We start from the raw sequence: 15,909 nt of genomic DNA on the forward strand, positions 1-15,909 counted from the left end.
CCTCCCCCTCTCCCTCTCCCTCTCTTTCTCCTTCTCCTTCTCTTCATCCCTCCCATTTTTAAAAAATATGGCCTGTAATTATCTACACAACCAAAAGATTTCACAGCCAATCTAGTTAGGAGCAGTAAGCATTTTTAAAATCTATCGTTTTCTCCTACTTTCTGGCCTCCATATTCCCTTGCCTGCCTTCTTCTCTTTTTCTTTCCCTTTCTCCTTTTTTATTACGTTCTCTCCCTGACTACAGAATGAAACATAAAACTTGTTTTTTTAGTTTTCTGTATTTATTGGGTGCGAAAGTTTATAATTCCATAATTAGTTTAAATTGTTGATTACTTGGAGATTGTATACAACTCCTTTAAAAAACTGAAATTACTTATGAAGTTCTTTTTATTTGTATGTGGCTTTTGACATATTTTTGTCAGTGACATTTCCCTTCGTAGGAACAAACAAACAAAAAAAAGGGCCCCACCTCTGATTTAGACATTATATGAAGTGAATAACATGAACATTGTGGTAGGCAGAATTCTAAGATGGCCCCCCCAATTTCTGACCCCTGGTGCACACCCACCTTCCACAAGTTTATTCAGCCAAATGCTAATCTAGGTGCTGCTGTGCAGAGCTTTTTGTGCATATAATTAATTGACCTCAAGACAGGAAGATTATCCTGGTGGGCCTGACCTGATCACGGAAGCCCTTCAAATCCGAGTCTAGAAATCAAAGCCAGAGAAGCCAGAGGGGAAGCCTGGAAAAGCTAACGCCATTCCATGGGGACATTCATGAAGTCCCCTTAAGGATAGGCTGATTTGCTTGTCAGTTTGAACCTAGCTGTTCCTGCTCCTTAGACCCAGTCTAACCGCCTATTACTCTCAGGAAACCAGTTCCTTGCAGGCAAACAGTAACGTCCATTTGGATCACCCAGCATATTGCTGTTACTCTAACCAGTGGAAACCAGTTTGCCTGACAGCTGCTTAACCACGACCAGCCACTGAGTCAGTCCTGAACAGGGCAGAAAAGAGACGGGGCAGTTCATCCTTTTTCCCTTCCAGTAGGCCCCTTTCATTCATGGACACCAACCACTGACCCATTAATATCTTTTTTTTTGTAATAACAGCAGTGCAGTAAAGAAGTCCTGTTTATTTTGTACACTGAAAGGAATTAGGGAACACACACACAACACACACACACACACACACACACACACACACACACACAGAGTCATCTCTTTCTGCTGATTATGCAGAGAGAGACCTCACACTCTAGTGAGGAAAGCTTCAGCAGTTTTATGCTGAGTTGTATTAGGGCACAGAGTGAAATCCACTGCATGTTATTGATTTGAAGCAAAACAAACCTCAACCAGAGCACCCCCCAGCATTGTATAAATGCCCAGAGACAACTGCCAAGGAGAACTACATTCTCACCTTCAGTCTGGGTCATGAGATGGGAGTAAGCAGTGGATAAGAAAGAACAGTTAAGCTGGCTTCTGGACATTGTAGTTCAAGAAAATGACCCTGTGGTTTTAACTTGGAGGAAAAGAATTCCAACTGTGAAAACACTGAGTTTTGCATCTGTTGGGAAGAGAACTGTAGAAATTGAATGTTAGCTTTTTGCCTCCTCTTCAGTGGGTACTAATGTAGTATTTATTTGCCCCAAAATAGTGACAAGATAAAGAAGACTATAACCCACCAAATAACCTCTAGGAATATTGTTACCATGTTGTTCCTTGAATATATTATAGTTTTTCACTTGCTCAGTGAGTGACTTCTAACTAGAAATAACTTGTATCTAATCATGTCAACATTTTAACTTCTGAATTTGAGACATAAAAATGCATTAAATCTTTCTACATTATATACGTCATTTGCTTTATATTTTTTTGCTTGTTCAGATGATGATATATGTAACCATGTGATAAAAAAAATCCAGTCATAGGGCCGGCCGAGTGGCTCAGTTGGTTAAGAGCTCGCTCAAGAGTTTGAGCTCTGAGCAACAGCGGTTCAAGTCCAGCCCGAGCTGAGCAGCCGCTGAGCTGCCAACAGGTAGCAGGATGGCTCAGCTAAAAAAAAAAAAAAAAAAAAAAATCCAGTCATAGGTCTAAAATTATGTCTGTTAATACACTTTTATGCAATTCTAATTTTAAGGAGTGTTTGAAGCACAATTTAGGAAATCTATATAGTTTTTAAAGAATTTATTTAGAAATTGTTATATTTAAAACACTGCATTAGTTGGTTATTTATAGGTTACAACTATTTCTCAGTATAATAGATTCTTTTTTCATGGGAAAATTAGCTAGTACTTTTTAAATTGGCACTGTAGTTCAGACCTACAAATTAACTTGTACAATCATAATTCTAACAGAAAATGTCTCTAAAATAGACTGCTTTGTGTTCAAGCCTAAAAATTATTTCAGCTCCTTTCAAAAGCGCATTCCCCTGGGTAATAATGCAGAAATTGAAGTGTTGGGAGTTTTGTTTTCTTTTTTTTTTTTTTTGTTCTTCGAAAAGTTAGGCAAAAGTCTTATTTGACCATTTTAAAATATTGATTGTTGGTTATGCAAACAGGAGTTAGGGGAACGGGAGCAGCATGGCAGTGGCTCAAAGCGTAGGCTGTGGCACCGGATTGCTTGGGTTCAAACTGTGCTGCACCATTTGTCAGCAGCGTGACAATGGGCAAGTTACTGGAACCTCTGTATTCCTCAGTTTCCTTTCTGTAAAGTGGGAGTAATAGCACCTGTCCTAAGTAGTTGTTACGAGGACACGTTGACTTAATATTTATGTATAAGGTACATAGAAGAATGACAGGCACGTAGAAGACTCTGTGTAAACATTTGATGAATACGTAGTTTATTGTTACGGCAGCGATTCTCCAACATCCTTAAAGGCTGGAAACAGGTTCACGTAACTCCCATTGGACAAAATGGGCTTTTCATCCTTTGATGTTTGGCGCTTTCTGTCTATTAGGACTAAGAAACGAAAAGGTGGGTTCCACAGTGGTTATGTCAGAACTGGCAGAACTGGCTAGTACTGGCTTGCAAGAATTCTGTGAGCTGATTGTCAAACGTAGTCATTATGAAAAATGGAAATGTGTAAACTGAAAATTAAATGGTATTGAGAGAAAAAGTAATACATGCTCAAAATCCACCACCACTTACTATTGATTTCCCTACGTTTTGCTGTTATCTTTGTTCTTGAGGTTATTATTTATGTCTGTTGTAGCTGGGACTACGCTATCTCTGTTGTAGCTGGGACTACGCTATCATGGTGGACTACGGCACACTTCTTCCCAGCTCTGTAGTCAGTAACATCACATGAGTGGCTTGGAGTATTTACACCATGGAAATCAGCAAATGCTACCAATGAGGGCTCCCCCTCTCACGAGCTGTTGTGGAACATGTACCATCATACCACTTAGTGCGGGTCAGAGAGCCCCGTTCCTTTCTATTGTTCTTTGCTGAAGGTTATCCTGAGTGAAATAGAGACTAATTAATTTCCTGTATGGAGGAGAGGATTGTAAAAAATACACCTTCACATTAATAGAGATTTTCCCTGTAGATAATTAAAATAATTTTCTGATATGAAGCATCCAGATTTCTTTATCTCTCCAACCATAAGCAATGAAGAAGGAACTGTTCTTTTCATTACTATCAATAATAATGGTCTCCTTCGGATATCATTGTATGGCAGTATAGTACCTAATGAGAGTCTCATGATAACCCTATGAGCTAGGCAAGATACTTGCTATTATCACTACAATATAGATGAGAAAGTTGGGACTCCACAAGGTTAGTACTTTCCCATGGCTATTCAACTTGTGAGTGAGGAACATTACGTGTAGATTCAGATTTTCTGATTGCAAATCAAGTGAAAATTCCACTGTGATGAATTTCCTATTCTTTAGTGAAGCCTTATTGAGTTAGATCTCTCTCTCTCTCTCTCTCTCTCTCTCTCTCTCTCTCTCTCTCTCTCTCTCTCTCTCTCTTTCTCTCTCTCCTTCCTTCTCCCTCCCCTCTCCCTCTCTCCTCTCCTACCTCCCTCACCCCTATCTCACTTTTTTTCTTCCACTCAAAATATCATATGCTAAAAGTTAAATGTATTTGAGTTTTTATAACAATTACACCAGCAGGTGTTTTTCAAATAAATGCAGCTCTGTTTGAGCTCTGCCTGCCATTGATGGCATTGTCTTTATTTTATTCTTAAAATTTTCATTCTTCAGATTCTTCCTCATCCCAACACCCGCCATCATTCATGTGAACCTTTACTTTTCAATTCTTTTTGTCGAATGACCTTCCACACACACACACACTTTACTATTCCTACCACAAACCTTAGCATCAACAGAAAGTTGTTCAAACTCCCAAATCTCCCACCCAAACCTCCTCCTTGTCCATCTCACCACAGGTTTACTGACTTCAATACGATCTCCTCTTACTATCCTCCTCTGTTCTTACTTGTCTTCTCATTCAGCTTGAAGTCTAGGGTCCCTTTTTCCAGCCATTCTTACGCAGACCCACAATTCACGTGTCCTCCACTCCTTCCACCACAGCATTTAATGAGATTCCGAGCCTCAACACGCTCAGTCACCCAACTTCTGCATAATCTACACAAGTCATGAGCACTTCTCCAGCTGTACAGCCATAATTCACTCGATTCTACTAGATCTTTTCACGTATAATTGTAATTATTTCGAGGTTCAATATTGTATCTATCTCTGTATCTGGCTGTATTGGTGGTTTTATCTTTTGGCAATGGATTTTCTTTTTCTTTGTGTCTCATAGTCTTGAGTGAATGTCAGACATTGAATGTACCAAACTGTAGAGACTCAGACACATATTATTTAAACCCAGGAACAGGTCTGTCTCCTCTCGATCAGGCCATTAGCGTGTGGGGGTTACTCAGTCTCATTGGTAGGTGAGCTGGGTTTGCATTTTATTTCTCAGGTTCACCACCCATGTCAGATTCCTCCAGTGTTTGTCTTCTGTGAGCTCTGGAGTGCTGGCGGGTTTTTCTCAGTGTTCCAGCTCCATCCTCAGTGGGCAGCAGGCTCCCTGCTCCCGCGACACAGTGTTTAATGTCTGCTGTCTTGCCCTCCTCTAGAAGGACATGGCTGTTGCTTTCTACGCAGTGCAACGTTACTGCTGATGTGGGGCGTGGAGGGTGGGGACAGGCTCTCAGGGCTCCTACTCCAGTCTCTGGTTCAGGCAGGGCCTGTGCATCGGAGTTTCAGGGCTGGGACTTCCTCCGCCTTCCTGTCCCCCCCCCCGCAGTGACAGACAGCTCTACCTCCTAGCCCTGCTCAGGTGGGTCTGCCAGAGCCTGCTTTGTGTCATTGCAGGATTCTGCATTTGACAGGCTTCTGGCCCTTGCCCCTCCAGTGGCTTAGTGTCAGTGCATGGGGAAGCTACCCCCCACCCCAGAACAAAGGAGAGTTTCCTGGAGTCATGGCAGGGACGAGGGATGCGATGACTTGTTGCCCCTCCCCCAGAAACAGACAACTTTTGCCTCATGCCACTCAGAGTCCTGTCTAGGGCGTGGAGTCTCTTGCTCCTCTGCCCGCAGCAGCTGGCTGTTCCTTCTTATCAGAGGAGAGTCCGGGGCATCTGCAGGCCTTATGCCTGTGCCCTGTGGCAGTGGATCACCACCTGGTACTCAGGCAGGGCCCAGAGGACGAAGGTATGCCTGCCCCACCCTCCAACTTCTGCAGGCCCTGCAGGAGCCTGTACCATGCATGGGCTCTCTCAGGGCTCCTGCCCACCCCGCCCCCAACCTTTCTTGTGAACAAATAGCTGCTCAGGGAGAGTAAGCTCTCCTTCTGTCTAGGGCTCCCAGGGATACTAAACTGTCATGCTAGCCCATAATCAGGCTTCACAAGTTTGTTAATTTATTAGGTGTTTTCTTCTTACCCACTTTCATGGCAACACCTCTTCTTCCTGTGCTCTGCCAAGAGAGAAAAAGTTTATGTGCCCCATCTTTTCTCCCAGGGGCTTGGCACCCTTGGGAATTCAGTTCATCTGAGTTTCAGCTCAGGTGAGGAACTCAGTCCCTTCTTAAACAGGAGCAGATCTCCCGCTTCCTTTTTAAGAGACTTGCCAACCATCCACACATGGCCTGCAAAACCCTGCATCCATGTGTTGGCCTGTCGTCCAGCCAAATCTCGTAGCACTCTCCCGCTCCCTCCCTCACTGTGCTCCAGGAACAATGATCGCTCAGGTCCTCAGGTGTGCGGAGCTCTTCCCAGCCCAGAGCCTTTGCACACGCTGTTCACTCAACCCGCAGCGCTCTTCCCCATGTCCGTACCTGGATAACTCCAGCTCCTCCAAAGACCCTTCCTTGATACTACGCCCTCCCACCCCCAATCCAAATTGGCACATAAATTACTTCTTCATTCTTTTTCACAGCTGAACAATAGCCCATTATCCAGATAGATTGTTTTAATTTAATCAACCCCCTTGGGTGGTTATTTAGATTATTTTTGGTCTTCTGTTTTTACAACTAATAATGTATATAAAGCATATCTATAGGATACATTCCTAGAAGAATTGCTGGATTAAACGGTACATGAAGATGGTTCAGCATTGTGGTTGTCAGGGCTGCATCACCTACCAGCTGTATAACCTTGGGCGAGCGTTTAACCTTTCCTCATTTATAAAATGGGGTTAATAACAGCCCTCTCTTAGAATTGTGAGGCTTGGTGACCTGGTACATATATTAAGCTTAGAACAGTGTCCAGCACATAACTACTCAATAAATGTCAACACTTACTAGCTTTTAAGATTTTTAGATAGTTTTCAGCCCATAAATATGTTTGTCAGTTTATGCTTCCATCAGTATGAGAATGCCTCTCCACACCCTCAGCACAGCGTCTTGTTAAACTACTTTTTCATCTTTGCTAACATGACAAGCATGGCATAGCATCACAGTTTAATCGGTATTTCTCTTATTAAGAGTGAGTGGAGCATATTGCACTTGTTTACGTGCATTTATGTCCTGTGTCCTGAATGTTCCACGTGCCCCACAGACTCCTATTTGTCATTGCCCTTTTCCTTACTGATTGAAACAGTTCTTTATGTAATGGGAAATTTAGCCTTTGTGTTACAAGTTACCCTTTCATAGTATTCAATACTTTTCCTTCTGAGTACTGATTTCTATTTTTAATGATGTATTTATTTCTGATTATTTTTTTTAAAGCTACTTATATAAGATCAAGGTCCATGTTTATTTGCTCATCATTGTATATTAAGCACCAAGGAAAATGCCGAACACCTAATAAAAGATCAGTAAATATTTAATGAATGGGCCAAATATGACAAAGAAACTCTCAGTCCTTAAATAGATTGGGAAATTGGAAGGCAGCTATTTGGTATGGAAATACGATGAGTTTCGTTTGCAATATGTGAGTTTTAGGTGACATCCAGTATTCAAAGTTGAACATGTGGGATACTTTTATTTGGCAGGATACACTCATAAAGATTTTGGAGTCATCACCATGAAGTGGTTGATTGGAAAAATAAGATCTCTGATGGAAAGAATGTTATGTGAGAGTCCACAGACAAACACTTCCAATCAGAAACAATTTCAAGTGATTATAGTTGTCATAACAATTTTAAAATAATTATGAAAAGAAAAGAGAAAATAGAAGCATTATGTATTGCAAGTGTAAAGATATGGGGAAGACAGAAAAAATTTAATGCCTTGGAACAATAATGGTTATTGAAGAGTATTTAATATAATTATGCCCAAATTATGTATTGTGAAGAAAACCTTTACTAAGGGAATACTGAGTCCATCATAAGCTTGTGGAAATCAAAAGTGCTCCCTATTATATAAAGAAAGCTATTTGGTTTATCAATACATGGAGTTTTTTAGTTTACCATTGGACATTGATTATGTTTTCTATTACTGAACTATCACAGAGAGATAGTTACTGTGAATTTAGTCTTTGAGTCTGTGTCTTACAGATTATATTAACTGCATGAAAAAGAAGAAACTATTCAGTCTTCTCAAAAGAAATTCTTATTTTTCAGAAGAGAATTTATCCTAAAATAAGCTATACATATTATTTAATACACAGGAATATCTTAATGGCTACAGTCATCAAATAGCCATTTGACTTATATGGATATGACTTGGTACCTTTAATAAGTCTGTTGTGAAGTTACAGCTCTTGTTTAATAATTGTTAGAAAATAATCAGGTCAATAATGATGGCATAGGGGATGTGGTAGCCCAATGTCAGTCTCAATTTTCAAATGATCCTGTGGATTAAAAGATACTGCCTTTAAAGTATACATTTTTTCTTCTTTTCATTAAAGTCTGTGAATTGGGAAATTAGAAATATGGATACAATTATGCTGGACTGACAAACCATTTAGACAAAAGTCTTAGTCACGAATTAGAATGACTTTCTGCTTAACTTTTATCTGTCTTTGCCTTATTGATCAGAAATGCTGGTATTTCTGAGCATTTTTGCCATGAAAGCAAGGTTTTTATGTACAGTCATCAGATTCTTCCCTGCAGGTCGGGGCTTGGCAGTGATGAATGAAGTGCCGTGTAACAAAGACGCAGCAGCAACCGTCTGTCACGGTCTGTCTGACTGAGCATATGCTGGCCGTGAACACCAGAGATGTAGACAGTGTCACTCCAGAGGCTTCTAAAAAGCCAGTCAATTGCTTATGCTGAGTTCCTAGAAGTGCTTATTTTCTGCTTAAAGCAGGAACATTTGTGCATTAAGAGAGAAAAGGAACTCCTAGGTGGCCTGTGTTAACCTACAAAGGGAATAGTAACGAATATTTTGCCAGGGTCTTATCTTATACAACTTGTGTTCAAAGACTGGAGATAAATATAAATTAAAGCTTGTTTGCTTTTCCTTAATTATAAAAACAACATCTTTAGAGCTGTTTTCCAAGAGTATTCTCTACAAAGCATATGGTGATAGAGTCAGGTTGTATTTCATTCACATAGTGACTGTTCCTACATTTTGCTATGCCTCTTGCTGAGTCTCGGGTAAATGCACGTCGGTGGTTTGTTGTTACAGCCCAGTGACTTCCTAAAGAAGCAGGCTGCCTGAGCCATGGAATCTGTTAATCTTTTCTATCCCCATCAGAGGAGCCATGATAAGCCAGCATCAGAGGACTGATCTAAAGGGTGAATTAAAATCCTTGGCGGTACTCAGGGATGGAGTGGAGAGTTGAAAACGATGTGCTGTGCCAGGGGCTGCTAATTGGAATATAAGAGTATGTCTCTATCACAGTGTGGCCCTGTTCTCTCGGTGTGACGAGGACCAAAACTTGCTCATGTTCAGAAATCTGGCCAAATAACTACTTGCTTACTTCAGTCCGTATCTCTTTATAGTTAACTGGCTAGTCTCAATCCCATTATAAAAATGGAAGCTAAGTTTAGCAAATTGGCTGTTTATGTTTAGTGCACAAAATTCTTTAATTAACAAAATAAAATACCGCAACCCATTGTAAATCACTGCTAAGCTGTTAAACTTCATAAGGAATCTCGGCTTGTCCAAAAGCTGCTTGCAAACCCATGCTGACCTGGCACTCACGCGCCGTTCCCTGTGGAGCTGAGGGAAAGAACGGAAAGGCAGCCAATTAAACTCTGAGGCAGAGTAGACAAGCGGAGGCCATCTTGCCCATCCTTCTGCCTCCAGGCAAAAACCGTCCCCTGCACCAAAAATTTTTGCTTGAATCCTGCTGACAAAAAATGCTCATCACATGCAAATGACAAGTCCTAATCCAGTTAATGCAACTAAAGTAGGTTGTTAACTGTTCAGGACTGACTTATTGTGTTCTAAAGATGCTGAGTATGAAAGCTCACCTGCATGGTTTTAATTCCTTCTTTCTGGAAAATTATTTTGTACAAGAAACGTACTTGAATAAGCGTAGAGATGTAGGAAGTGTGTGCCCAGAAATAAAGTTATCTTTGTCATCTTATTAAATGTATTTTTGGTTGCCTTTCACTCTAGGTCTACCTTACGGGTGGGAGGAAGCTTACACAGCAGACGGAATCAAGTACTTCATCAAGTAAGTACAAGCATCAACCAAGTAAGCAATTTTTTCACATCTGGAGAGAACCTGGAATTGCAGAATAATCAGTAAAACCAAGAAACCCTCTTGGAGGTTACAGAAATTAGAAACAAGAAATGAAGCCTCACCATTTTCATTTCATGTGATTTAAATGCTAATATCAGATACCGTTTGGGGGCGGAGAGGGGGGGAGGGGGAGGCCTAGTAATAATTTCAAGGGAAACATCTAAAAATTGGAATAGGTTCATCATTTGAACTTAAATATTAACTGCCTGGATTCACTTCTAGCTAAAAGTATTAATATTTATGAAAAGTTAATCTAATGCAAAATCCACTTAAAATTTTTATTAATACTACTAATAATTAACCTTTTAATGCTTTGCACTGTACACATTCATTCAGCTGCAATTACTGTTTTGAGCGTTTGCTGTGTGCCACGCAGTGTATCATGACTTGCAGATATCACAGTGAAATATGCAAACTAGTGCCCTGAGATCATGGAATTTACATAATAGTAAGGAGAGACAGGAAATAAATAAGAGAGAAGTTAGACAGCATATGAACAAACCTTATCTCAGTGGAGTCTCAGGGTACCCTTGCAGGTATGTGTAGCTTATTTTCCCTATTTGACAGATGAAAAAAAATAAGACCCTAGACTCGTTGCCAGAAAATCCACAGCCACTAAATTACCAAGCCAGAAAAAAATTAAAGTCTTTGGACTCCAAGAGTCTTTCCCGCTATACTAGACTGTTGTTGCTAGAGACCTATCTTGGAAAGCCTCAAAAGGAATCCTTTTCCTAGCTGCTGGACTGGTTCGTTTTACCCTGGACAAAGCAGTCTGGTGTACTCGCACTACGTGTTCTGGGTAATTCCTTTCATGGCAGTGTTAGTGTTATAAGGGTGAAAAGGGGACTCCGGAGAGAGAGTCCTAGGATCCCAAGGTTACTGGGTAAACGTTTGGGGAGGAAAAGGGAGATGCGTCTTTGCTGTCCTTTCAAATGTTCAAGTATTTTCCAAAGCAATATCCAGAGCTTGGATTCTCAAGCTCTATGACTTTGCACAGCTTCCTATATTTCTCTTCACCTCAGTTTTCTCATTCTAAAATAAGGGACATATTACCTACTTGATAAAGTCATTAAATGTTAAGAACCTAGCATAGAACTTTGAACATAGTAGATGCCCAATAAATACTCATCAATTTACAATAGGGAGGCATCGTCATGGTAGAAACCAGAAAAAAAAAAAACCCCATGAAAAATCATGTGACCATGAAAAACATTGAGAATTAAAACGCTTCATATTTGACAAAGAAAGACCTAAGGAAACACTAAGGGTAAATGGTCAAAGTGTTGTCGTGATGTCCTTTTATCTTACCATCTCCAGCAAAGAGTAACTAATAAAGCAAAGCTGTAGTGGATCACATGTGAAGGAGAAAGGGACTTTGGAGCAGAGGGCCCAGGAATTCCATGCCCAGGTTAGTTTAGGACCATACTGTGCACACCCAAAATCATAACTATTTGGGAAGGAAAGTGGCCCTCTATGTGCTGTGTTAACCATATCTAGTCCCTGGAAGACTGAATCTCTGTGCTGTAGGGGTGGCAGGAAAATGAAAAACCACATTCAAATTTGCATTGGTTTCTTTCTCATGGTAACTTTGTAATGAATAAGGGAAGAGATATTGGAGGGGAGTATTTCCTGAGCACTCGCTGGTGCTGAATACCAAGCACATGTCAGGTGTATTTTTCTATGCATTGCATCATTCGGTGTGGAAGGTGGGTGTTGCTTAGCTCTTATCAGGATGGTATTGTGATAGCGGTGAGCAGCTTCCCGCCCTCAGGCGTGCCTATCTCCTAGAAGGTCCCCGAAGAAAATGCTCTATCAAGAAAGGCAAACTAGCATTCATTATTAACTGGGGTTATGAATTCAAAGTCCTTTGGAAAATGTCAGAAATGAGTCTGGCCTCTGTGGGAACTCCTTTACCTGAGCTTGGCCTTAGCCATCTGTTACTGTTGATGTGTTGGAAAAGTCATGATGTATTTTTTCTATGTTTTTCGTTGCAAAAATGCGCCCGCCATGACTTTTCTGACAACCCAATATATCCCAACGCGAAGGTGAGTGTCAGAGCCTAACCGGTGTCCTATGAGGAAGGATACTGAAGGCACAATCGCTGACTACCATGGAAAAGGAGGGAGTAAGAGGTGGCCCCCCAAAAAGTGAGCGTGTCCCATTGCCTGGTACCCAGCTGGCTTAAGCCACTGCCCCTTGCAGATTGGAACAGTAGCCTTGGGCCGGGCTCCTACTATGAGGGAGAATAGCATCCAAGGAGAGGAAAGAAGAGAATGAAAAAATAAGCCCTTTGGCCGCCCTAAGATCTAACTCGCAGACCCTGTGGAAGGAATAGAGACACAACATTGATATAGTCCACTCCACTAGTAGAAAATATATCCCTTAGACCATCCATTCTTTCATTTGACCTTAATCTCAACTCATAGGAAAGCAGAACAGCGATAATAAGATAGATTTGTTCCCCAAAGGACAATGGCAGATATCATTGTCTCACCATTACAGCTGGAGACGTTATATTTAAAAAAGCTAAACTTGTCAAAGCCACTTACTCGTAGTAAAATTATAGAGCCAAAGATATAGGGTGGTCTGGCTGCAAAGCCATCCCCGACACACACACACACACACACACACACACACACACACACTCCATCTTCAACTCCTTATTGTAACATAGTATGTTTACAAATGACAAAATATTTTAAACAGATCTTATTTTAAGTAGAGCTCTATACTTTATCCATTTTAAATTGGCAGAATAGAAACTTAGTTCTAAGAATAAGTAGTTATCTTACTTATTCTTACTTAGTTCTAAGAATAAGTAGTTATCTTACTTATTTGACCAGAAATTAGTAAGGTCAAAGAGCAAAGATAAGAAAATCTAACATATACTGGTGCTTTCTTTACCCAGCCTCATGGAGGAATAGGGTGCTTACCGTGAGTTGTTTTTGTTTTGTTTTTTTCTTAGAAGTGAGCCCTGTTCAAGCACCAACGCTTATTCTAGCTTATCTATTCTTGATAAAAGCCTTACTTAATAAGTGCTCCATACTTCCTTGCCTTCTTACACTGAGGCCTCTGAACAAAAACAAATTATTACGAACATCAATCTTATCCATAACGCAGTGAGCTGTGCAGGGGGATAGTAAGCTGGATGAGCTAGAATACAGACACAGCTGTCATCTCTTTGCTCTCAACGTGCCTGTCCACCCCCTCATCCCATTCTTCTTCATCCTCCACACACTTCACCCTCTTCCCTTGGAGTTTCTCATTTGAAGAGGACAGGAGGCCAGATAATCAGACTAGTTTGAATTGCTTGTAAATAGCCCCCCGAGCATGTGTCTGTGAAGGGGTTTGTCTGTGAGTCGGGTGCATAAGTTCTGGTACAGGTGGATTTGATATCAGGAAGGCCAGATGGTCTCGGAGAAAGAAGGACATGGGCCTTGGAGTTGAAGAAACTTGGGCTCAAGTGCTGGTGTCTCCAAAGAATAGCTGAATGACCTTGGACACGTGTCCTTAACCTGTCTGAGCTTTAATTTCCACATTTATAGAATGGAAAGAATATTAGTGTTTCATGGAGTTCCTGTCCAGAGTGAATGAGCTTATGTATGAAAAGAGCCTATCATAGCACCGGACTCAAAAATAGATACTTTGAGCAAAGGTGAGCCCCATTTACTCCCCACCCTCACTCTAACCCTTTAATGGGGGTTGCTTCATGGCTCTCAGCTGCCTTCGGATCAGTGGTGTTGCCAGATGAGCAAACATCCACTATACATCTTTCTTGGAATGGTATTTTGTTGTTTCGCTTTGTTTTGTTTTGGTTTCTTAATCTTTATCCTCCACTACCCAACCAAAGTTTGAGCTTGGGTAGCCTGTGTTAGCTTTTGGCTAGGAGTGGTTCATTTTCCAGGTAAATGTACTTTGGAGGCAAGAAATAATAAGTAATGAACTCAGGTCATTACCTCTCTCACCTTTACTTAAAAAGAACACTGACTGAAATCACCCTTCCGGAACACCGGAGGACATGATGGCCTGTATACATGTAACCTTCTCCTTGAGATTGACATCTGTCACTGTCTTCCCAGAAATTGAATTGTTACATCTGATGGAAGCCAAGCCTCAGGCAAAGCAATAACTGTCAGTGCTGTCCCAAGAGTGCCCAGACGAATATAGTCCTCATTGAGCATTCCTATCTATCCACATGTCCATTGCACAGCTATGAATATTTTCTAGCCATCTACTTAAGTTCCGACGCAGGAGAAGAAAGTATTTCACCTGGTGTAAGCAATTTATTAAAAGTGTTGGCATTGCTAGTGTTTCGTAGAACTAAAAACATGTCTGACAATATATGTGTAGGTGTGTATGTGTGTACCAGTATGTGGATGCACATATGCATATAGGCAGGGCTTGATCACTTGAGATATACACACATACACACACCCGCACACATTCAAGGGAAAACTTTCTTATTTTCTCCCTAGAGAAAGAGTTGCAGCATTCTTAAATTGAATGACAAAATGTCAGTTATCTTAATGGTGCTATAATGAAATCGTCTGATTAATTTGACCATTTTTCTACCCAACTTCTTATCTTCCCTTTTCAAGTTGTATACTATTCCAGATTTATAGTAGTCTTTGGTATGATTCCACTTTAAAAGTTCATGTACTTTATCTGTATGTTACATCATTTAACAAAATCATCATGTAAGTTACGTTTGATGGTGAAAGAGAATTTATTTATTTATTTATTTATTTATTTATTTATTAAGATTTTATTGGGGAATCGGGAGGGAACACATTGGGGAATTGGGGAAGGGGAACAGATAAGTTGCTGTCCTTTTGTTCATCAGTCTAGTTGTGGAGGATGTCGCTTCACTGGCCCATGTTGGTATTGTGATCATTGCGCTCTTCCCGGCTGAGGCAGACCAGTCACCAGCCATTGGACGGCCACTCACAGCGACTCATGCCACTCACGCTGGCTGCCGGCCACTCACGGTAGCTTAGGGCAGCCCACTGCAGCCTATGCCGTTGCTGGTGACTCATCACCTCCCAGCTCCAGGTTGAGCTGTTGTTCACCATCTTAGCTGTAAAGGGTGCAGCATCACTGGCCCATGGGGGATCCGAACCGGCGGCCCTGCTGCTCAGAACTCGCACAAGCCAACTCTTAACCAATGAGCCACTCGGACAACCCATGAAAGTGAATTTAAATATTGCCAATTAGACATAGCAGCTACACTGCTTTCATTGTACCCTTTTATTTTTTATTGAAAGATTCAGATTTACTATGGTCAATGGTCATGATTGTATTAATTCTCTACTACTGCATAGTAAATTTCCCCAAAATTTTGCAGCTTAAAACAATAAATATTTATTTTCTTACCCAGTTTCAAAGAGTTGAGAATCCAGGCGTAGTTTTCCTAGACCATTCTGGCTCCCTCTCTGAGTTTCTCGGGAAGTTGCAGTCAAGTTAGCCAGGGCTGGGAAGTGAAGAGCGGCTTCGTGGGATTGGAATATTTGTTCCAAGCTCACACATGTGGCTGTCGGCAGGAGACTTAGTTTCTTCACCACAACGTGGGCCTTTCTCCATAGGGCCAGAAGCCTGCTCACAATATATATTATTTTTACATATCATCGATACATCTCTATAGACAATACAAAATTCTCAACATCATATACTTGCTTCAAATGTTAAATTATACGTTGGTGATTTTTCAAGTAAGTATAATCATTTGCTTTTCAAAGTTACTTAAACTTGACTTAGAATTCCAGAAGCTAGCAGCCCTGGGGGCAAAGCTGAGCCGTATGAAGGATTCGTTGCCACACA

At 41.0% G+C, this 15,909-nt stretch overlaps 1 protein-coding gene across 4 annotated transcripts in view; it reads left to right on the plus strand.

The window, feature by feature from the left end:
* STXBP4 (syntaxin binding protein 4) overlaps nt 1-15,909 on the plus strand; it is a 162,817-nt gene that overhangs the window by 122,281 nt on the left and 24,627 nt on the right. For all 4 annotated transcript variants that reach the window (XM_019660742.1, XM_019660739.1, XM_019660741.1 and 1 more), the window contains one exon: nt 9,966-10,023. In XM_019660742.1, coding sequence (XP_019516287.1) covers nt 9,966-10,023 — 58 coding nt within the window. The remainder of the gene's footprint in view (nt 1-9,965; nt 10,024-15,909) is intronic.

Source organism: Hipposideros armiger, unplaced genomic scaffold, assembly GCF_001890085.2.
Source record: "Hipposideros armiger isolate ML-2016 unplaced genomic scaffold, ASM189008v1 scaffold_327, whole genome shotgun sequence".
NCBI classification, from domain to species: Eukaryota; Metazoa; Chordata; class Mammalia; order Chiroptera; family Hipposideridae; genus Hipposideros; species Hipposideros armiger.